The sequence below is a fragment of the Vigna angularis genome, chromosome 4, assembly GCF_016808095.1.
Source record: "Vigna angularis cultivar LongXiaoDou No.4 chromosome 4, ASM1680809v1, whole genome shotgun sequence".
Lineage (NCBI taxonomy): Eukaryota > Viridiplantae > Streptophyta > Magnoliopsida > Fabales > Fabaceae > Vigna > Vigna angularis.
This window is the reverse complement of record NC_068973.1, coordinates 1,476,760-1,499,942: the sequence shown is the minus strand read 5'-3', so window position 1 is coordinate 1,499,942 and position 23,183 is coordinate 1,476,760. Positions and strand designations below refer to the sequence as shown.

The window sequence follows — 23,183 nt, the reverse complement described above, 5'->3', positions numbered from 1 at the left end:
AATGCTATGTAGATTGTTGTCCAAACATATCCGATAAAATGTTTTTAACGAGATAAATCTTTAAATGATTGTAGAAAAATATGTGAAAAATATTTTAATTATTTCGTGGTAATATACAGAATACAAAATTTAGTTAATCAATTTATCGGTCCATAAATAAAGATATAAGATGACAGATATATCGATATCGTTAAGGCTAGACAAAAATAACTGATCTGTACTGTACTATAGTTAACGGTTCACTTAACTGTGAGAACTGTATCTACTCACTTCTCTTCTCTAGTTCCGTTCAATTGCTCCGTTTTGTTAAAAAAACGTTAATATTAATAAAAGAAACCGTTCAAATAAAAAATTAATAATAAATTTTTTAAGACAAAATTTTTTTATCACAAATTTTTATATTCTTTTATCAATAAACATATATTATTTTTTAAATAATATTATTTTAAGTAATAAAAGTAAAATATATTTTTTTAAATTTAATTTTATTAAATGATTAAGTAATATAAATCATAAAAAAAAAGATTATATAAAAAAAATAATACTTTAAATATATTATATTCTTTAACATATTATTAAATATGTAAAAATATGTTAAGAAAACTTTTAATGATATTAAAATGTGTGTAAGCGCACACACTAAAATAATTATTTATTTTAAAAATCAACTTATTTTAAAATAAATATCAATATTATTATTTTTAAATGATAGTATTTTACATACTAAAACTAAAATATATTTTTTAACGTTAAATTTTATTAAATGAATATATAATGAAATATCATAAAAAAATAGTAATGTAGCAAAAATAATTAATATTATAGAAATATCAAATGACAAAAAAATTAACAAACGTTTATTAAAAGTAATTTTTCTAGTATCATCTTTTATTATATTATAATAATTAATAAATATTAGTTTAATTTTTACATAATAAAATATAAATAATAAATAATTGATTAATAAAACAATTTTACGAGGGAACAAAATAAATATAAATAAAAAATTATTTTAAAATAAAATAAGTAGATAAAAAGATAAAATAAATTATATACACATATAAAACAAAAAAATATAAATAAAAAATTAAAAAAATAAATATAAAATTAAAATAATATTCATGACAAAATAAATATAAGTAAAAAAATAAAAAATAAAATAAAATAAAAATAAATAAATAATAAAATAATTTTCATACACATATAATAATAAAAGAAATATAAATAAAATAGAAAATAATAATATCAAATAATTAAAAAGTTAATTTGTAAGACACTTATGAATAAAATAAAATAAATATTAAAATAAATTTCAATTAAAAAGAATAAGTATTGTTATACTATTCAGTTTAAAAACTAGTACAATTCAGTTTATAAACTAGTAGAATTCAGTTTAAAATTAGTATAGTTAGTAGTTCAGTTTAGTTTATATTGTAGTTTTAGTACAATTTAGTATAGTTCAGTTCAGTCCAGTTTGATAAAACAAAAAACAGTTCAGTTCAGTTTGTCTGAACTGTTTTACAGTTCAGTTTAGACAAATTAGTTTTTAGTTCAGTCCAGATTTTAGTAGTACAGTGCAGTTCAGTTCTATTTGCCCACCCTAAATATCGTGAGAGTATTTAGTTCTTAAAGTTTGTTTCAATGATTTTTCGATAAGAGCATATCACAATATGAATAAACATATGATTTAAATATAAATTTCATTCTCTTTGATTTTAATCACCTTATATATATATATATATATATATATATATATATATATATATATATATATATATATATATATATATATATATATATATATATATATATATATATATATATATATATATATATATATATATATATATATATATATATATATATATATATATATCATCTTTGTGTATAGTTAATGGTTAGTTTTTCCCTATGTAAAACTCGGCTGTCATGTATTTTTTCAACATTTTCAATAGGAACAATATATGTTCTATACATACTAAATTATTATCCTCCTTAATCATAATACTTCTCTTTCAGATATATCAGTCCAGCATTCATTTCAAGAAATCTTCCTTACTTTTTTAGCTTCATTTTTTTTTTCTGGATACATCAATTGATCTTGTTAAAAATATTATGATATTTAAGTTAATTTGTGTTTGATTGATTTAACATTTTAACAATCATATATTTAACTTGTATTTATAGGTTTCATATGAATTTTTGAATCACAATCTAATTCTATTAAACTTAATTATTATAACGTGTTTAACTTAATTAGATTATTATCTAATCAACACTCATCAGTTTCTTTCAACATCAATTTGAAATATATATAGAGAGAGGTTGATATAGTACACTTCTTATAAAAAAAAAATACAAATATAATTTACAAATGTATGAATTTCCTAATTGTTCAGTTATCTTAATCCTTTAATTTTCCCTAGTTGTTAAATAAAATTTTTTTATTAAAAAGATAACTGACACTTACATCCAAAATCATAGTACACAAATATTGTTTAGTATGAAAACAAAATGTATTAAATAAATTGAAGTAAGTTTAAAACTATTTTTTTTGGGTGACTGATATTTATTTCGTAGAAAGTAACAAATAATTTCATGGGAACTTGGAAAATATAAGTTTCGAGTTATTGACTATAATTTTGTTAAGAGAACATAAGGAATTGAAGAATTGGATTATTTTTGTGGCACAACAAGCATTAAGATATTAATGTCTAAAGAAAAAATAAATTTTATTATATATCAAAGTCATGGTCCATGTTTAATTAAAAATTTATATTATAAATAGGTTATATCACAAAGTTAAACTTTATACGTGGTGACATTAATTGAAAAAAAAAAGTGATATGTCAAAGCATACAAAAACATCTACGTCAGAGAATATGAACAATAAATGTAAACAAACATTTACAAGACTCTTAATTTTTTAAAGAGAGGCATATATGAAGGTAGTTGAAACACTTAATTTCATCTGTTGGCCAATCCATTTTATTATCCTAAAAAAAACTCTGAAAATAAGAAAAAATTAATTAATACTCATTTAATAAATTACTAAAAAAAATCACCATAATTACAGATAGAAGATTTTGTGAAAAAGAAAAGTATCTTCGAAAGGAAATGGTTTAGGTTACTAGAAAAAGTGAAAGATATGTGTTGAGATTGTGGTTAATTAGGGTGAGATATTTCATACTCTCACGGGAAACAAGAACAAATATATAAATGATTGAATAGAATACTTTTTTAAATGATTAATTATGATAAATACAAGTTAATTAGATGAACTTGGTCGGATCAACCATAAATAAATCACGAGCGAACAAGTTATTTGTTAGAGTGTATATGGTCAATTTTTCAACTTTTTATTTAAAGTTTATGCTTTTAACTTCTTTTGTTATTATTATTGTAATTGCCTAACGTGATAGTGTATGTTTATAATAATTAATATAATTATAAATAAATTATGTATTTATTGAGATACAAATTTTGGGTCACTTAATACTATTAGTGTAGATTTGGTTTTTTAATTCATGTAATATGTTTTGGTTTTGAAAAAAATATATAAAGATGCAGTAATAATTTTAAAAACATTAGGAACTTGTAGGTTTGGATTGCAAAGAAACTGAAGCAATATATATATATATATATATATATATATATATATATATATATATATATATATATATATATATATATATATATATATATATATATATAAGTTTTGGTTACAGCAGAATCGAGGTTGAAAGCTGCGTAATTTTTTGGAAATTTTCAAAATCCCGTTATTTATTTAAATATATTATCTAATAAAGGATATTTTGCCAAGATAATCGAGACTATATATATCTATGACTTTATAGTTTCTAAACTTGAAACAAAAAATTTAAATAAAATTTTAAAAATTGTCACTCTTTTTATTTAAATATTTTATCTAGAAAAAGGATTTGGATTAAGTTGCAATAGAACCAAAGCCATGTACCTCTATGACTTTTGGCTTTGGTTTCAAGAGAACCAATGTCATATATCTCTATGACTTCTGATTTTTTGAGACCTGAGGCAAAAAAAAGTCCTTTTTTATTTTAATTGGGACATTAGGCTTCAATTTTTAATAGAACTGAAGCCATAGAGGTATTATTGCTTCAATTTTATGAATAACCGAAGCCAAAAGTTTGCCTAGGGTAAATTTAGGCGTAATTTTTATAAACTCATTATTGTTTTGTCTCTGCAACGCCGTTTTCGATCATTCTCTACTCCGTTCACCACTATTTGCAACTGCTTTATTCACCACTATTTGAAACTACTCTCATCTTTTTTTCCCTTCCCTTTTTCATTTCACTCTCCCATTTTCCATTTTTCATTCAACATTGTTCACAATCCTTTTTCGTTCTCCATTCCGTTACCACTGTTCGTTGTTTCTGTCAGCACTATCTGCAACCCACTTTTACGAACTCATCATTGTTTGGTCTTTGCAACACCATTTTTAAGCATCTTCTAATTCATTTACCACTATTTGCAACTGCTCCATTCACCACTATTTGAAACTACTCTAGTCTCTCTTCCCTTCTATTTTTCGTTCCACTCCCCTATTTCCCATTTTTCATTCCCCATTATCCACAACCCCTTTTTTTGGATTCTGCCACCACTATCCGTTGTTTCCTTCACCACTATTCGCAACTCATTTTTACGAACTCATCATTATTCGATCTATGCAACGTCATTTTTTTTCGGACATTCTCTACTCCATTTGCCACTTTTTGCAAATGTTATGTTCATCATTGTTTGCAACTGCTCGTCTCCCTTCTCTTCCTTTTTTTCGTTCCACTCGCCATTTCCCATTTTTAGTTCACCACTATCTGCAACCCTTTTTTGTTTTGCATTCCAGCACCACTATTTTTTGTTCCATTACAACTTATCTTTCCTTCGCTCAATCTCCTTGTTGTCATTTTGAAATGAGGTTTAAGTTAAATATTTATAGACTCATATTTTGAAAATCAGGTTAGAAACTGAAGAGTCCATTTCATATCTGTCACTGATAATTGATTATCATAAGTGTTAATCAGTTATTCCAAAAACTATTTCAAAAATTATTTTCTCTTTGTGATAATCAATTATAATAAGTGACAATAAATTATTCTAAAGGTGTTTAGAGTAATAAAACATTTCCTGAGTGCTCAGTTGCTTGGGTTCTTCCTATTAGTAGAACGGTAGTCAATATCGATCTACTAATTTTAAATAAAATACATAAACTTTAACAACTAAATTCTTAAGTCTTCAATATATATCTTGAATCCAAACATTCTTTAAATCTTTAACATTTCTCCATAAATCATCATCATCATCAAAACTCTTTATTGAATAAAGATGTTTATCTTCTTCTTTTTGCTAACAAAGTAATCCAAAAGACTAGTATGGGTTAGGTGACATCAAAATTATTTTTCAACAAACACAAAACTAATTTCTAATTAGATTAGTTCTTATAGACTTACATTAACGAGTTAAGTAATTACAATAGTAATGACAAAAGAAGTTAAAAGTAGAAACACTAAATAAAAGCTAGAAACAAAAATAAACTAAAAGACTAAATTAAACAACATAACATACATAACATCCAAAGTAAGCAAATTAAATATTTGAATTGCCTAATTAATTAAACTAATTTTTGTGTATCCTTTCACTACAAATATTCATGAAATTATCGATGAAATTTTATTAACAAAAATAAATATGTCGATAAATTTAATTATCGATGAATTTTACTGACAGATTTTAAAACTTTAATTATTAACAAATTTTATTAACAAATTTATTATCGACAGAAAGAGCAGCACAGTTCTCATCGAAATATTGCGTCCAATTACATGGCATCAATCCATCACTTTTGAAATTGTCCTATCAAGAACAATCACTCATGCAATCACCGTGAATCTTATTGGATCTCCTCGTATGGCCACAACTTGCAACACCTCTAACCACCATTAGCAATGCAAATTGAAGCTCAACCAGAAGTTGGTAGCTCTCGCGTCAGCATATGAGTAACCCAAAATGTGAGTAGATCGTGCATCATGCACTACGACACAAACAAAAGCCACCACGAAACTGGTAGACCTCGAAATCACGCAAACACGAATGCAGATCCACGTCCTTTACCACCATTCAAGCAATATCCATTTGCATATCCAACACTATAACCAGTTTGCACACCACATAATCATCAACTTCACCATCAACTCGCGCACAGAGTAACTTCTTCTACCGACCCACTTGAAAATGCAAAAAAATAGACAATGAATGATGGTAGGGCTAGGCGGATTTGATTTATTGTCTTGAAAATACACAAATAAAAAAAAAACGGATGCCTAAGAAAAAGCAAAAGAAAGAGAAAGGAGGAAGAATATGAACTAGATCGTAGTATATATTGACGAAATTTATCAATAATTTTTTTCTTCGATAATTATCGACAAAAATAAATTTATGTCGATAAATATTATCGATTACATTTTTATCAACAGATTTTGATCCGTCAGAAATTCCAGAAAAAAGTTGTTATAGACAAATTTTTTATGTTTTTGACAAATTTTGAAGGTTGATAATGTCTATTTTTTTGTAGTGTTTATATAATATTCAAAAGCTATATGTATTAAAACAAACTTATATAATAATTAAAAGCAAGCAATTATCTAAAACAAAGTTGACAAACGAAAAGGTTATATAATGCACTTAATTAATCTCATGCATTTGTCTATTCTATAAAACTACAAAGATTCAATTTTTTTAATGCAAAAATAAACAAATAAATTTAAATTAAATAACAAAAAGATAAATCAAATAAGAAACATATAGCAAATAAACAAAGAGGATTTGAAACAAACGTAAGAAAATAGGTTAATTTCATAGCCGTTACTATCGTTGGATTTTTAATTCAAGTTCTTGTCTTATATTTCAAAATAATGAACATAGCTTCTTAATTAATTTATTCTTATTCTCACTACTAACTAAAATTAACTTTTTTTATTAAAGTAAAAACTCTGTAGATTATTCATAACAAATTTAAAATAACTTCTCAATTAAATGTTAGTATATCATATTTATTCTCTAATTTCTTTTACGAAATAAAAATTAATTAATCAAAGTAATTTATCAATTAATTTTAGTTAAAGTTTTCAATTCAAGTAACTTCTAAATTATTGGCTAAAATCTATTTAATCGATCACGTAAAGTTTATAAAGTTAAATAAAGTGACTTCTCATTTAATTTTGAAAACCCTTTTACTCATATAACTAGTTATGATTTAGATTTAACAATCATTGCTTTTATTTGATTAAGTGATAATATATATATAATTAAATCCACACAAAAATCAAAAGCACAACCAATACTATTTATCTAACCTCAGAATTCATTAAGAAAGTAGAAACCTACAGATGATTGACACTACATGAATTAGGCATTATACACACCAAGAATGGATGATAAAGTAAAAGAATGAAAGAAAACATGAAGGAGTTGTCTTACGTACGGTGTGTGAGCTCCTCACTTGATCCACCAAAACTAGTCTCTTTTTGGTCATAGGCTGACCGTAGTTTCTATTGATGTAATCTTTACCAAATATTTCCAAATAAATTTGATATCTTCATTTATCTTTTTGGTAGTTGTGGAGAGTTAAAAAGATTTGGAAGCACTTTGTAATTTTTATCTATTGATATTTTCAAATATAATTAAATAAAATAAAATCTGAAGATACATTTTTTATAAATTTCCTTGCGTTGTAATAATTATTTCATAATACAGTCACTACACGGGAGAATTTATCAGAATCTACGTAATCCAATTTTTTTAGGGATATATTGGGTTATGCTTAGTCATAAGAGCTCTCGCTAAGCCATTTGAACAATGCTTGATGGACCACAATGTAGTTCATAAGGCCACAAATTAATATCAAAACTTACAAGGAGGACAAAAGACCCATGGTTAGAATTCGCTTGATTGGCATGGTCGTGGTGTGTGGTGTGGTATGCCGTTGAAGATGAAGAAAGGAAGGCAGCTCGAAAAACAGATTGGGAATTTTTTTAATTTTAGAGTTTCTGAAACAATTAGGGTTCATACGTTACAGTAAATCAGATTGTTAGTTTAGGTTTTGAAATGAAGATGCATTTTGATTTTGGTTGAAAAACTAAGAAAAAGAAAAAGGAGAGAAGAGGAATAAGATGAACCGGAGTGTGATATTCATTGAGGAATGTTTTATCAACTGCATTGTTACCAAAAGATTTTAACCCGTAAAAATTTCATAAAAAACAATTATTACGGACAAATTTTTGACATTTTTAACAAATTTTAACGGTTGATAAATTACTTGTTTTTCTTGTAATAAATAAAAAAATGTAATTTTAAATTTATATATAAATAATTGAAATTTAGTTTCTTTAGTTTCAATGTGTGAAATAATTATATTAAAGTGTTGCACTATTTATTTTTTTTAAAATGGATTTACCATTTGATTAAATAACTAATTCATGAAAAACAACTACTCTATTACAAAAGTAATTAAAGTTATGAAAATTTTATGAAGCCTATCAGAAATAAAAGTAAAAGCTAGATAAAATTATCTTTGTCTAAAATATTTAACATATTTTTCTCCCAATCAACCATTTTTAAGAATCAGTGATTAAAAAAATATGGAAACAAGACTATTTTATGGATTCAAAATTATTATTTAAGTTTAAGTACGGTAAAAACAAGTAAACATAGAAATTATCCTTTTCCGTACATTTTTTTTTCAACAACCACGTTTTAATATCATTATTCATTATCTAACAATATGAAAATGATGACAAAAAAAAAACGTTTCTCTTCTTAACTGCTCTCTAATAATACTACAATTTGATAATGGTTGATTTAACCGTTATCTGTGATTCAATTTTGATAGTAAATTAATCATTTTTGACTTAGAAATTTGTTTAATCTTTCGATTTGAGTTTAATTGTGTGAATAAAAGAGTTGAGGTTATACTTGATGACTTTTATCACTAATTCCCTTGATTTTGTAGGTTATTGGAATGATTTGGAAGAGGAGTTAAAGTATCAAGGAGTTGAAACATAGAAAGAACAGAAAAAACACCAAAAGAGAAGGCTACAGAAGGTCGTAAGATGCCTGGTTGCCCTTTTCTGGGTCCCTCAACGCCAGCAATCACGCACCAGCGCCTGCTTGCCCGTTGAGGGGCGCTGAGCGCCAGACTTCAGGTACCGCAAGGCGTCTGGTTGCCCCTTCCAAGGCCCTTAGCGTCACTTATCTCGTAAGCTCGCCCGATTGCCCTAAGTAGGGGCGCTGAACGCTAGCGTGTTGGGCCTTTGGACTTATTTTTGATCTATTTAAGGATTTGCACGTCCTAGGGTTCACATCTTTGGAAGGCTGAAGCGCAAAAACACCATTTTCGACCGTTTAGAGGCAGATTTGGATGCGGGAGCTCTCCTCTTCGTTTTCTAGGGTTTTTATCTCACTTTCATTCCATTGCACACCAAGGTTCTCCACGATGATGGAGAACTAAACTCATTTATTATTGGGGAAGATGTAACCTCTAAACTTTCATGTATTTGAATATGATTTGAATTATTTTATGCTTCTTTCATTAATTGTTAGTGATTTCTTCCTTTGCTTAATGCTTGTTATGTTTTGTTCACTCATAGCATGATGTTTGGATTTCTTTGTTATTGGGAAATACCTAGAAACTTTGATCTGGAGAATTTCACCCAGAAGAAATATTGTCTAGAGATAGGGATAAGATGTTTGGTTGTCTTAAGCTTATGTTCGTAATGCAGAATTGATTATTAGAGATGCAAGAGATTGTGGTCAAATAATTAAGGATAGGCTTTTTACGTTGAGGGATCAGGTTTTAAGTAATTTAGAAAGTGACGTTAACAATTTAATGAAGAAGATGAATTCTTATATACATGAAAGTAAGGAAGGTGAAATCTAAACCCCAACAACATAATCATCTCATATTATTAAGACCATTCATTCTTGTGTCAAGCCTCAACTGTTCAATTTGCATTCATATTTACTTTTGTTGCATTTGCATTTAAACACCAACAAAATAGCTTTTCAGTCTTAATTAGTTAAGTAATTACACGATTGTTTAGTGTTGTGAGTATTCTGGAATACGATACTTGATCTTGCCATTTATTATTACTTGATACGATTCGGTACATTTGCCGAGATCATAACACAATTCAATACATTTTCATACATAAAATACATATATGTTAAATATATTTTATCAAAGATTAATATATGAGAGCTACTTCAAACTTTCAAATTTACATATTAGTCTTAATAGTAAATGTAATTTTAGGGTATTCTTTATCCAAACTTCAACATTTATATACATAAGAGAGATTTTTCTCAACTTCTCACCCTTTAATTTTAATGTTTTTATTCAATTTACCTACTTAATTAAAATATATATGTTAAGTATAGATGAAAGTACTTAATCATACATCATGACGTCTTATCTTAAAGATTTATAACCTGAATTAATTTCTTATATAAATATCATTCTATTAACATTTAAAATCAACCCAATATTATTCAAATTCTTCATATTATTTTCTTTGAGTAATTGAACTAATTTGAAAATCTCATTTTGAACCTAAAAAAAATTTGGGATTTAAAAGAGTGGATTACTGCATTAGATTAATAGAACCAGATTTAGTATTTTAATATAAATATGAATTTCTGAACAGCCTGGTTCATTAGCCTATTTCCATTCTCTCTCTAAAAACTCAGTTCCTCAAGTTCTCTGCCTTCTTTCTACCACATCTTTGTCTTCTCTCTTCTAGTCCTCTTCACTGAGCTACTGGATTTCTGTTTAGGTGGCGCTCAAACGCCCGCGATGTAGAGGGCTTCACGACCGTCCGCGACGTAGAGGGCTTCACAACCGTCCGATTCGTTTTGGGTTCTAGGCTAGTAAGTCCCTGCATGCAACCTCTTCTCCGTTCTTAAACCTAGCACATGCAATCTTTGTTGGTTGCATGCGTCTTGTGTTTTCCCTTTTCTGTTCTCTGCTAAATTTCGAGCTCTAAGAGCTGTTTCCATCACCATTTCGGTGGTTGTAGGGTACTGTTAGGTTCTTAACCGAGTAGGGTACTGTGGAAGCAGTGTTGTGAGCTGGACTGTTCAACTCTGAGGTAAGGGGAGATAGATATTTTTTCTATGGGTTGTATGAACAATGCATGTGCTAAAATCTGTAATATTCTGTTGTTTGATGAACAAGTTTGTGTTTAAAGTGACCTTGTTTTGTATGCATCTATATGAGCAAACGTGGAACTGTGAACTGATGTTGTAAACTGATATGGGGAAAATGTATTGTTGTGATTGAGTTCATTGGTGAGGTAGAGATGTTATGAAGGTTATTAGATAAGGGGTCAAGTGAAACTGTAGTATTTTGGGGCAAATTGGAGGTAGTGAGGTAGCGATTTTGGGCATTGGAGATCTTGTGTCTGTTAGGGCTATTTGGGTAGCTCATATAGGTCAATTTTGACTTGTTAGGAGTAAAACTTGAATTTGGGTCACTAAGTTGTTGATTTTGGATTTCTAAAGTAGAAATTGAGTCAAAATCTCTTTAGAATTGTTGTAGAGAATGTTTATAATTAATTAGACAAGTTTAATTAGGTCTAAATCACGAATTAGAGGTCTTAGAAGTTGGCAAAATGGCCTAAAAATGGTAGAGGGGTGTGTGAGGGCCTAATTCTGCAGAACTTGTGTTCTGTAGATGATGCAGAGTCGCTATGCAAGCTGTCTCGCATAGTGAGTCCCTGTAAAGAGTGCTCACTGTCTGGGTCATTCGCTGTGCGAGTTGGTGCGCTGTGCGAATGACTGGAGGGTGCTGCTCTCTGTTTGGTGATTCGCATAGCGAATTTAGTCGTTGTGCGACTGGTGGTGGCCTAGAGTCACTGCCATTTTAATTCGAAAGACGAGAAGGGCGCAAAGCGAAGATGTTTGGGGGTGTGCTCTCTGTTTAAGCTCTCGTATAGCGATCTGGGTGCGCTGTGTGTTAACTCTTTGGCAAGTGTACCAAATCGTTCAAAGTAATAAAACCGGTAAGACCGGATATCGTTTCCCAAGAGACTCGTGTAATACTTTAAAACCGTATAATAAGTTAACTAACTTAGACTAAGAATACATCCTTTTGGTATGATTCAAGTGTAATAAAATTCCAATTCAAATATAAGTGATAAAATGAACGTCTTAGAGGCTAAAAGATTGGAAAATGGTTAATGGATAATGAAACAATATGGATGAGATGTTGGAGAATGATTGTAATTACTACGCTATCATGCAAATGCACATCACTACTTCATCAATTAATTGCGTTTGTCAACCTTCCTATTATACTTAGACCCAATTCCTTGGTAGAAAAAGCCTAGACTCACTTCTTTCAGTCCCAATTCCTTGGTAACCTAGAAAGTTCATCTGCATTACGATTAGAGGTTTAAGACAACTAAAGCATCAAGCTCCATTCCTAGATACAATCTCCTTTAGGTGTTAATTCCAGTTCAAGATCCACACAATACTTTCCAATATCTAGCAAATCTTAGAATCATGTTATGGTTGATCAAGTCACAACAAGCTTTAAGAGAAGGAAATTAAACACTCACAATCAATTGAAGGAAGCTTAAATTCATTAAACTCAAGTGCATTTACATGAAAGTTTCGTAACTACATCATTCCCCAACAAAATGAAATTAGTTCTCCATAGTCATGGAGAACTTGAGCTTACAATGGAGAAAATTGGAAGAATGGGGATCCAAGGAGGAAGGATGGAGAGTTTCCACTGCCCAAAACCAGCTCCCTTAGGTCCGAAAATGGTGTTCCAAGCTTCAGCCGCCAAGAAGATACCACCCTCAGTTACAGAATGCTTTAAATAGATCTAGGGTTCCAGGTCAGCATAGTTCGCGCCCGGGCGCCCCTCCTCAGTCGCGCCCAGGCGCGAAGCTCTCGCAGAAGGTCGCGCCCGGGCGCCCTCTTTCTCGCGCCCAGGCGCGGAGCTCGCGCAGATGGTCGCGCCCGGGCGCCCTCTTGGTCGCGCCCAGGCGCGGAGCTCGCGCATATGGTCGCGCCCAAGCGCCCTTTTGGCCGCGCCCAGGCGCGAGGCTTGCGCAGAAAATGTATCCTGCTTCCTTCTTCTTGGGCTCTTAGGCGTGAACTTCCTTTCCTGCTCCATCAGATCCTGCTTTTGAATCCTTTTCTTGCTCCCATTCTTGGTAAATACAGTACTTCTCTAACAGCTTGCAATTCGCCTACAAATTTGAGGAATTAATGATGAAAACTTGTATGTAACGCTTAAGCTAGACTTATTCGCAAACTTAGATGAAAAGGGAGGATTAAACATGTTTCAAGCTTAAAAAGGGTAGATTTGGTACAAGAATTGGTTCAAAGATAATGGTAAAAATTACCGTTATCACAACCCCAAACTTGAAATCTTGCTTGTCCTCAAGCAGAAAAACAAACAAATGAACTGGTTTGAACAAACAAACAACTCTAATGCTTCATCACTAAACAAGAATAAAATTCAATCATGCTTGCTCATCATGTTGACTAGATTTTTGTCACAAGAGGTGAAACTTTCACTGGTGGTACTCACAAACTTACAGAATTTAAACAACAGCTATGTTCTATGAGGGACCAACACACATGACAAAAGTATTTTCTTAACTAACATGGAACCCTTCCTCTGAAAAGAAACTGTTTCACTCACTCTCATAGGTGTATGGGGATGTGTGTCTCTCACTCAAACATCACAATATCACACAATTGAACTTTGCCTTTCATTTCCTTTACAATGAACACATTTACCTATAAAATTGAGGTACAAGAACATTCAAGGCTTTACAAGGGTTAGGTTAAGAAGGAGCTTTGGTTTTTCTAGGCAAAACTAATACTAAGAGAGCATTCATTTTAGCACAAGATAACAAAGTCTCGCGTACTTCCACCAATTGTAAGCAAATCTTACTTCTTTTTCCCTTTTTGTAATACTTTTAATTTTAAATAATTTTTTTTTATTTTTTTTATTTTGACTCTTAATGTCTATTCTCATGTCACCTCAAATACCCCAAACTTGAACCATTTTCCTGTACCCCACTTGAATGCTCATCTTAGCTTAAGGTAGAGGGATTACAAATTTTTTGGATTGCTTTTTAAGGTTCATGGATGGGCTACATAAGGTTACAATAGGCTTTGAGTTCAAGAACTTAAGATAACAAAGGGAGAACAAAACAACCTTGATCATGTGTATTGAACAAGTAAATGATCCACTTCAGAGAAAATCAGGCAAAACTCAATTATGCTTCTAAAGTGATATCATTCAACAATAATTCTGGAGCACAAAATCTCACTAGGTTACTTAGGGTTCCAAATTTGTTTTCAAACACAATGCCATGCATATTAATCACAAGAAGAACAGCGCATGAAATTCATTCAGTCGAGCGTAACCACAGTGAAAAGAAACTACCCAACTCGAGCCTAATTTCTCAAAGTCTCACAGAGTAAAAGCAAACATAAGCGATTTCTAATCAAGTCAAGTTCGAAACATTTTCATCAACATGTTCATTCAACCAAGTTCAAAAGTACGAGTGCTGAAATAAAATTAACTACGGAATTTAAAGCATGAAAGTAGTAATTGTTTATGAAAGAGATGAAAGTTGCCCGTCTCATTGTCTCCTCTGTCTCCTCAAGAATCACTCTCAGTGTCCTCCACTTCTTCTTCCTCTTCAGATTGCTCCTCCTCCTCTTCCTCTTCAGATTGCTCCTCCTCATCTTCCTCTTCAGATTGATCCTCTTCCATTGCTTGAGCTCCAGAAGATGTTCCAGCTCCCCCATCAGTAGAGGTCTGGTCCCCAGGCCAAGCTACTCTTGCAGCATACTCCTCAGAAGTCATGAAACCTGGGTGAGAGGAGGCGTAGACCTGACGCATCATGTCTGCGTGAGCAAGGCCCATCCTGTGGAGTGCTTCCAGCTTAGCATTGAGGTCAGCCATATTGAAGGGGTTTTGTGGGCCGTCTTCTTCAGGCTGTGCAGGTGGGTCAGGCTGATTTCTCCGATGCCTTCTTGGTGGTTGGGGTGCAGGAATGTTCTGACCGTCCTCATCAATTAAGCAGTATTGCAGGTAATAGGACCGATCAATGGTTTTCCTTGGTTTCTCAAATGGAGGCAGTGAAGTATCAACCCCAGCAATCTCACATAGGTGAGTGATCAGAGATGGGTGGCCTAGTGGAGTGTTGCTCAGTGCAGTAATGAGGAGTGCAATAATGTTACCCACATTGATTGGCTTACCCTGCAATATAAAGAAAAGGAGGAGTGCTCTACTCACATTGAGGTCAGACATATGGGAGCACAGAGAGATGTTGGCATGTATGAATGCCATCCAATATTTGGAGAGAGGTGTAAGAAAGGAACGCTTGATATGCAATGGTTGTCCCTGTCTGTTTCTATGAAAGTGTCCTCTTGGGAGGCACAAGGTCCTCTCCACCTCCTCATAGTCTATCCCTGCAAAATTTGTTCTGTTTGCGTCTGAATAATGACATGTTGAATTGCCCCCTGGCCACTGAGTGTTCAAGAAAGAGTTGATTGTATTTGCATCAAAAGCCACTGGCCTCCCTCGCACATAACTTGTAAACGGTTGTGGTTCGTCTAAATAGCTGCGAGCATTAGCATAGAATTCCCGGACTACATCAATATTAGCCGGTTCAGGGAAGGAGATAAGATTGCTCCAGTGTCGACGCCACACCTCTTGGGCAAATTGTGGTTCCTCCCGAGGTAGCTGTTCTACTACTCTTTCCATAAGGAGCCGTCTGTTTTGAGACTCCTCAAAATTTTTCTTATGTCTCTGAGAGAGGAAGGTTTGAGGTTTGGAATTCTTCTTTTGCTTCTGCCTCTTTGTTGCTGTGGTTTTGATTCTTTTTGTTCCTGAAACAGAGGCCATTTCTGCACAAACATGCAAGGATTGTTAATGCGAGGAGGAGACACAGAAAAATCAAAGTGATATGTAACGTTTGTGCATCGGTTGTGCATTCATGGCTCACGAGCAAACACAAACAATTAGGACACTCAATCACAAACAATTACAAGGAAATCAAAAGACAAAAATAAACAAAACGCATGAAAAGCTCAACTATTGGCAAATTCTGGCCGAACCAGTCGCGCCCAGGCGCGACCTGCTAGGGGCGCCCGGGCGCGACTTCTGCAAGAAATTTTCTGCAGAATTTTGCCTTTTTGGTTACCTATTTTGGTGATTTTTGTGGTTTTAGAAAGCAAGCCAACATACACGCAATTCAATTAAACACACTAACTAAAACAAAGCAGTCAAAGCATGGATGAAACAGAGAAAATGGAAAAACAATTGAAGATCAAAGCATGGGCCACATTCTTGGCCGAGCCAGTCGCGCCTGGGCGCGACCTGCAAGGGGCGCCCGGGCGCGAGTTTCTGCAGAGTGCAGAACTCAGTGGCAGTGGTTTGGTTCCACTTTTCCATGATCAAACACGCATTCACACAGTTTAATTGAACAAACCTATTCTAAATCAAACAACAATCAACACAAGAAAGCAAAGGATTTTCAAAACAAGCAAACGAAAGCAAAACCTACTTGATTTGGAGAATTGAATTTGAATTTGAATTTGGGGATCTTGAGAGAGTTGAGAGCTTGACCTTGATTACCCAAAGAAAACAGATTTTTGGTGATGAGAATGAGTGGGTGTGAGAGTTCACAATGGAAGTGATAAAGTTGAGTGGGTGGGTTGAGTTGGGAATAGGTTTACTAAGTGAGAGAGTTCACAATGGTGAGTGGGGTGGTTGTTGAGTGGTGTAGTTTGTATGGCTTAGATGGAAGGGTATGGTGGTTGTGGAAGTTTTGAGAGAATAGGCACGAGAGAGAGAGAGGGGGCTGGAAATTAGGGTTTGAAAATGAGGGACATCAGACCTGTGCACTTAAAATCAGAAAAAATTTGGGCCTGCACATGTCGCGCCCGGGCGCCCTCTTTCTCGCGCCCGGGCGCGACCAGCACGCTGCTGTCTCGCGCCTGGGCGCGCCTGGTCAGGGGGGCTTGGGCGTGAATTCTGCAGAATTTCAGCAGACTGCAGAATGGCTCAACTCACAGTACCATTTTCTAATTTTTGCATTCTCTAGCTCTCAAAACACCCCAGAACACCTTATTTTTATCAAACGCGTTTGCTTAAATCTTCAATAAGGGAAATTCACTTGAAGAATCAATTTGAAGGTGTTCAATTTCACAAATTTTCAACATTCTCCAAAACAAGCAATTAAAAATCAAGACACAACACAATCACACCATTCACATCTCAAGCTACACAAAACAGTAACATACTTCCTAACAGACAAAATTTTAACAAGTGCTAAAACACAAACAAACAATCAACAACACACACAAATAACAAAATAACACCGAAATAAGGTTAGAAAGCTGGGTTGCCTCCCAGTAAGCGCTTGTTTAACGTCATTAGCTTGACACACTGATGCTCATGGATCTGAGAGGTGAATGATTGTTGTGAGACGCTGAATCTCACCGCCTAGGTACTGTTTCAGCCTTTGTCCATTTACCACCCAACTTCTGTTTGGATCATCTGTTGCAGGGTTAACCAACTCAATAGCCCCATGGGGCTTTACCTCCTTTATGATGAACGGTCCAGACCACTTTGATTTCAATTTGCCTTGAAGAATCTTGAATCTGGAATTGAAGAGTAAAACTTGTTGGCCAGGTTGAAACTCTCTCATTAAGAGCTTTTTGTCATGATACAACTTAACCTTCTCTTTGTAATTCTTGGAGTTATCATAAGCTGTCAATCTCATTTCCTCCAACTCCTGTAATTGTAACTTCCTCTTTTCTGCAGACAAGGTAGAATCAAAGTTCAAGAACTTCAGGGCCCAATAAGCTTTGTGCTCCATCTCCACCGGTAAATGACAAGATTTGCCATAGACTAGTTGAAAGGGAGTCATCCCAACAGGTGTTTTCATTGCAGTCCTGTAGGCCCACAGAGCATCATCCAGTTTTAATGACCAATCCTTCCTGGAAGAAGAAACAGTTTTCTCTAGAATCCTCTTGATTTCTCTGTTTGATACTTCCGCTTGCCCATTGGTTTGAGGATGATATGGGGAAGCAACTTTATGTTTCACCTCATAGTTTTTTAGTACCTTTTCAAGCTGATAGTTGCAGAAATGTGATCCTCCGTCGCTGATAAGAATTCTTGGCACCCCAAATCTTGAGAATATGTTTTTCCTCAAGAATTTAATGACAGTGGTTGCATCATTCTTCTGACATGCTACTGCTTCCACCCATTTGCTAACATAGTCTACTGCAACCAGAATATACTCATTAGTATAAGATGAAGGTAGGGGACCGACAAAATCAATACCCCAGCAATCAAAAACCTCAACTTCCAGGATGCTTTGTAGTGGAATTTCATGCCTTCTTGAGATAGTGCCCACTCTTTGACATTTATCACAACGCTTGGCGTGGGCATAAGCATCCTTGAATATAGTAGGCCAGTAAAATCCAGATTGGAGGACTTTGGCAGCTGTTCTTTCACCATTGAAGTGTCCTCCATAGGGTGAATTATGGCAATGCCACAAGATTCCTGCTGATTCTTCTTCAGTAACACACCGCCTCAAGAGATTGTCAGCTCCTAGTTTGAATAAATAGGGGTCATCCCAAACAAACTGCTTAGCATCATTTAAGAATTTCTTCTTTTGTTGCCATGAAAGATCATCTGGAAGGATTCCCGCAGCTTTGAAATTAGCTATGTCAGCAAACCAGGGCCTTTGTTGGACCATCATCAAGTTCTCATCATAAAACTCTTCACGGATTTCTCTCTCTTTAGTTGTAACTTCATCATTGACAAGTCTTGAGAGATGATCAGCAATGACATTTTTGCTTCCTTTCTTATCTCTGATCTCCAAATCAAATTCTTGCAACATAAGAACCCATCTTATCAATCTTGGTTTGGAATCAGGCTTGGTAAGCAAATACTTGATAGCAGCATGATCAGTGTAAATAATCACCTTTGAACCTATGAGATAGGGTCTGAATTTCTCTAATGCATACACTATGGCAAGAAACTCCTTTTCCGTGGTTGCATACTTTAGTTGAGCTCCATTCAAGACCTTGCTTGCATAGTAGATTGTGTGGAACACTTTCTCTCTTCTCTGTCCAAGCACTGCACCAATAGCATAGTCACTAGCATCACACATTAATTCAAAATCTTTGTTCCAATCAGGAGATATGATCACCGGAGCGGAAATTAGCTTGGCTTTCAATGCTTCAAATGCCTTCAAACATTCCTCATTCAGTTCAAATGGTGTATCTTTTACAAGGAGATTGCTTAAGGGCTTAGCAATCTTGGAGAAATCTTGAATGAATCTTCTATAAAAGCCAGCATGCCCAAGAAAGCTTTGAATTCCTTTCACATTAGTTGGTGGTGGAAGCTTTTCAATGACTTCCACTTTAGCTATGTCCACTTCAATTCCTTTGGAAGAAATTTTATGCCCCAAAACAATCCCTTCTGTTACCATGAAGTGACATTTCTCCCAGTTAAGAATGAGGTTGGTTTGGATGCATCTCTTCAACACCGTTTCTAAATTAGCCAGACATAAGTCAAATGAGCTTCCAAACACTGAGAAGTCGTCCATGAAGACTTCTATACATTTCTCCACAAGATCGGAGAATATAGCTTGCATGCATCTTTGAAAGGTGGCAGGGGCATTGCAAAGCCCAAAAGGCATCTTTCTATAAGCGAATATACCGAAGGGGCACGTGAATGCGGTCTTTTCTTGATCTTTTGGATCTACAGCTATTTGATTATAGCCAGAATAACCGTCCAAAAAGCAGTAGAAAGTTTGCCCTGCTAATCTCTCCAGCATTTGATCCATAAAGGGGAGTGGAAAATGGTCTTTTCTTGTGGCCTAATTCAACTTCCGGTACTCAATGCACATTCTCCAACCAGTGACAGTTCGTGTAGGTATAAACTCATTTTTCTCATTACATATAACTGTCATGCCGCCCTTCTTCGGGACCACTTGCACAGGACTTACCCATGTGCTATCAGAGATAGGATAAATGATCCCTGCCTCAAGAAGCTTGAGAACCTCTTTTCTCACCTCCTCTTTCATGACTGGATTTAGCCTTCTTTGAGGTTGAGTTGCTGGTTTAAAATCATCTTCCATAAAAATACGGTGCATGCAATAGGTTGGACTTATCCCCTTTAAATCAGAGATAGACCATCCTACAGTTCCTTTGTTTCTTTTCAACACTTCGATCAACTTTTTCTCTTCAGCAGATGATAAGGAGCTGCTGATAATCACAGGCTTGTTGTTACCCTCATCTAGAAAAGCATACTTTAAGTGAGAGGGTAAAATTTTTAGTTCAAGCTTCTTCTCTTCCATCATGACATCAGTCTTTATATCTTCGATCTGTACCTCATTAGATGGGATCTCCTTCAGCACATCCAAATCTGTTAAACGTTCTTCAATCATTTTCTCTTCTTCTTCATTGAGAGATTCACGTGCATCTATGAGTGTTTTTATCAGCGGGGACGACACATGTATCTCCCTTTCTACCGTTACGCAGGCTTCGTCAAGCACATCAACTTGAAAGCAAGCTCCCTCATCACTGGGGTGAGACATTGCTTCAAAAACATTAAAATTCACCTCTTCATCTTCCACCCTCACCTTGAGCTTACCATCATCAACATCGATGAGTACTCTTGCCGTCTTCATGAATGGCCTTCCAAGGATGAGTGGTACCTCCACATCCGCCTCCATTTCCATGATAACGAAATCCACTGGAAACACAAATTTATCTACTCGTACAAGAACATCCTCCACTACACCAAGTGGATACTTGATGGATCTGTCTGCCAATTGTAGGCTCATCCGAGTAGGTTTGAGTTCAAGCTCTCCAATTTTCTCAAATAAAGAGAAAGGCATCAAATTGATGCTTGCACCCAAATCGATCAATGCTTTTCCAATAGCTAGCTTACCTATAGTGCAGGGAATGGTGAAGCTACCAGGATCCTTGAATTTAGGAGGGAGGAGCTTCTGGATAATGGCACTGCAGTTACCTTGAACTTCAATGGTCTCTTCCTCAATGTATTTCCTCTTTTTAGTGAGGAGTTCCTTCATGAATTTTGCATAGGCCGGCATTTGTTGTAGTGCTTCTGAGAATGGTATTTTTATCTCCAATTGCTTGAAGATATCCATAAACCGTCCAAACTGCTTTTCTTTATCCTTTCTTGTATATATTTGTGGATAGGGAAGGGGCCTCTCAACTTCTTTTTCTTTTCTTTTTCTTCTCTCATCCTCTTCTTCTTTTTCTTTCTCTCCACTAACACTATTCTCATTTTCTTTACTCTCATTCTCTTCTTTTCTATTCTCACTCTTTGTCTCATTTTCATCTTTTCTTTCATCACTCTCTTCTGAGTTCTTTTTCTCTCCACTCACTAACAACTTACCACTTCTTGTAGTGATTGCCTTGCACTCCTCCTTTGGGTTGGTTTCAGTATTAGCTCCAAAACTCTTATCAGGTTTTTCTTCTAGCTTCTTGGCCAGTTGGCCAACTTGTATCTCCAAATTCCTTATGGATGCTTCCGTGCTTTTGTGATTGGAGATGGATACTTGCATGAATTGTTGAAGAGTGTCCTCCAATTTAGAGGTCCTGTCTGATAAAGAGGGGTGTGGTTGGTATTGTTGTTGAGGTGGTCTGTTTGAAGGTCCAGCTTGTCCTTGGCCCATGCTTGGGTGCGGTCTCCATCCTTGATTAAAGTGATTGTTACGGTTTTGACTACCCATATAATTCACGTCTTCTTGGGTATTGACCTGCATAGCACAATGACCATTAGCATGTTCTCCACCACACAATTCACACCCTTGATGTTGGGCTTGTGAAACATTCTGGAGTTCTTTTGGCAATTGCGAGAGTTTGTTCATGAGAGCTTCAAGCTGTTGGGTCATTATCTTGTTTTGGGCTAATAGAGCATCCTGAGATTGTAGTTGAAACACTCCTTTTTGCTGAGCCCTTTCATTCTGCAATTCACTGTCATTTGCAGCCATGTTTTCTATTAGCTCATGAGCTTCTTCTGGTGTCTTCCAACGGATATTTCCTCCAGTTGAGGCATCCAACATCAATTTGGTTTGGGATCTCAATCCTCCCAAAAACATGTTGAGAACGGTAGGTTCATCAAACCCATGAGTGGGTGTCTTTCTCAGTAGCCCTTTGAATCTGTCTCAGGCTTGACTCAGAGTCTCATTGACATCCTGCTGAAAAGATGAAATCTCCTGTTTCCCTTTGTTAACCTTGGACTGTGGAAAGAATTTGTTGAGGAATTTTGCCACAACATCCTCCCACGTAGTGAAGCTATTTTCAGGGAAAGAATTCAGCCACATCTTCGCATTACCTCCCAAGGAGAATGGAAATAAACTGAGCCTTATTGCCTCATCTGGCACTTGATGGATCTTTACAGTGTTGCAAATTTCCAAGAAAGTTGCTAAATGATTATAAGGATTCTCGTGTGATAGGCCATTGAATTGATTACTCTGCACCAGATGGATGAGAGCAGGCTTCATTTCCATGTTCACAGCATTTACCCGTGGTCGAGCAATACTATTAAAGTGGAGCGGTCCTGCAAAAGTAGAGTAGTCTTCCAAGGTGCGCCTTGCTTGTCTATCACCATTGCCATTCATATCATCACCCATATCCCCCATTTCCTGATTAGCTGTGGAAGAGTTTGGTTGCTCAGAGATTACAAGTGCGGGAGAAATGTCTCTCGAAGTTCTGTTTTCTCTCCTTCTTTGGCTATTGTTTCTTCTTGCTGTCTTTTCAACTTCAGGATCCAATAGAAGAGGTTCAAGTGATGGTGTGCTTCTAGTACGAATTTTTCTCTGCATTCACTAAAACAACAATACTAGAGCACAAGATTAACTTTAAGATCACTAAAACAATTTTATTCACAGTATAAAGAATATAAAGAATAAAGCCTAAGTTGGTTAAGAATTACACAACAGTAAAGTACTAACACCGAATCCCCGGCAACGGCGCCAAAAACTTGTTAACTCTTTGGCAAGTGTACCAAATCGTTCAAAGTAATAAAACCGGTAAGACCGGATATCGTTTCCCAAGAGACTCGTGTA

General features: G+C 34.3%; 1 protein-coding gene across 1 annotated transcript; it reads right to left on the bottom strand.

Moving 5' to 3' along the window:
* Positions 1–17,522: 17,522 nt before the first annotated feature.
* On the bottom strand, positions 17,523–19,928 carry LOC128196116 (uncharacterized). Its single transcript, XM_052875956.1, has 2 exons — positions 18,831–19,928; positions 17,523–18,719 (listed from the first exon to the last, which is right to left on the bottom strand). The coding sequence occupies exons 1-2, from the start codon at positions 19,926–19,928 to the stop codon at positions 17,523–17,525; spliced, it is 2,295 nt and encodes a 764-aa protein (XP_052731916.1).
* Positions 19,929–23,183: the final 3,255 nt, after the last annotated feature.

Excerpts from the sequence above, each read along its gene's own strand:
- LOC128196116 (XM_052875956.1), bottom strand. The coding sequence starts at position 19,928 with ATGGATCAAATGCTGGAGAGATTAGCAGGGCAAACTTTCTACTGCTTT. Across the intron at positions 18,720-18,830 it reads ATGATGAGAACTTGATGATG|TTTGTTTGGGATGACCCCTA; the intron begins GTCCAACAAAGG and ends GATGCTAAGCAG.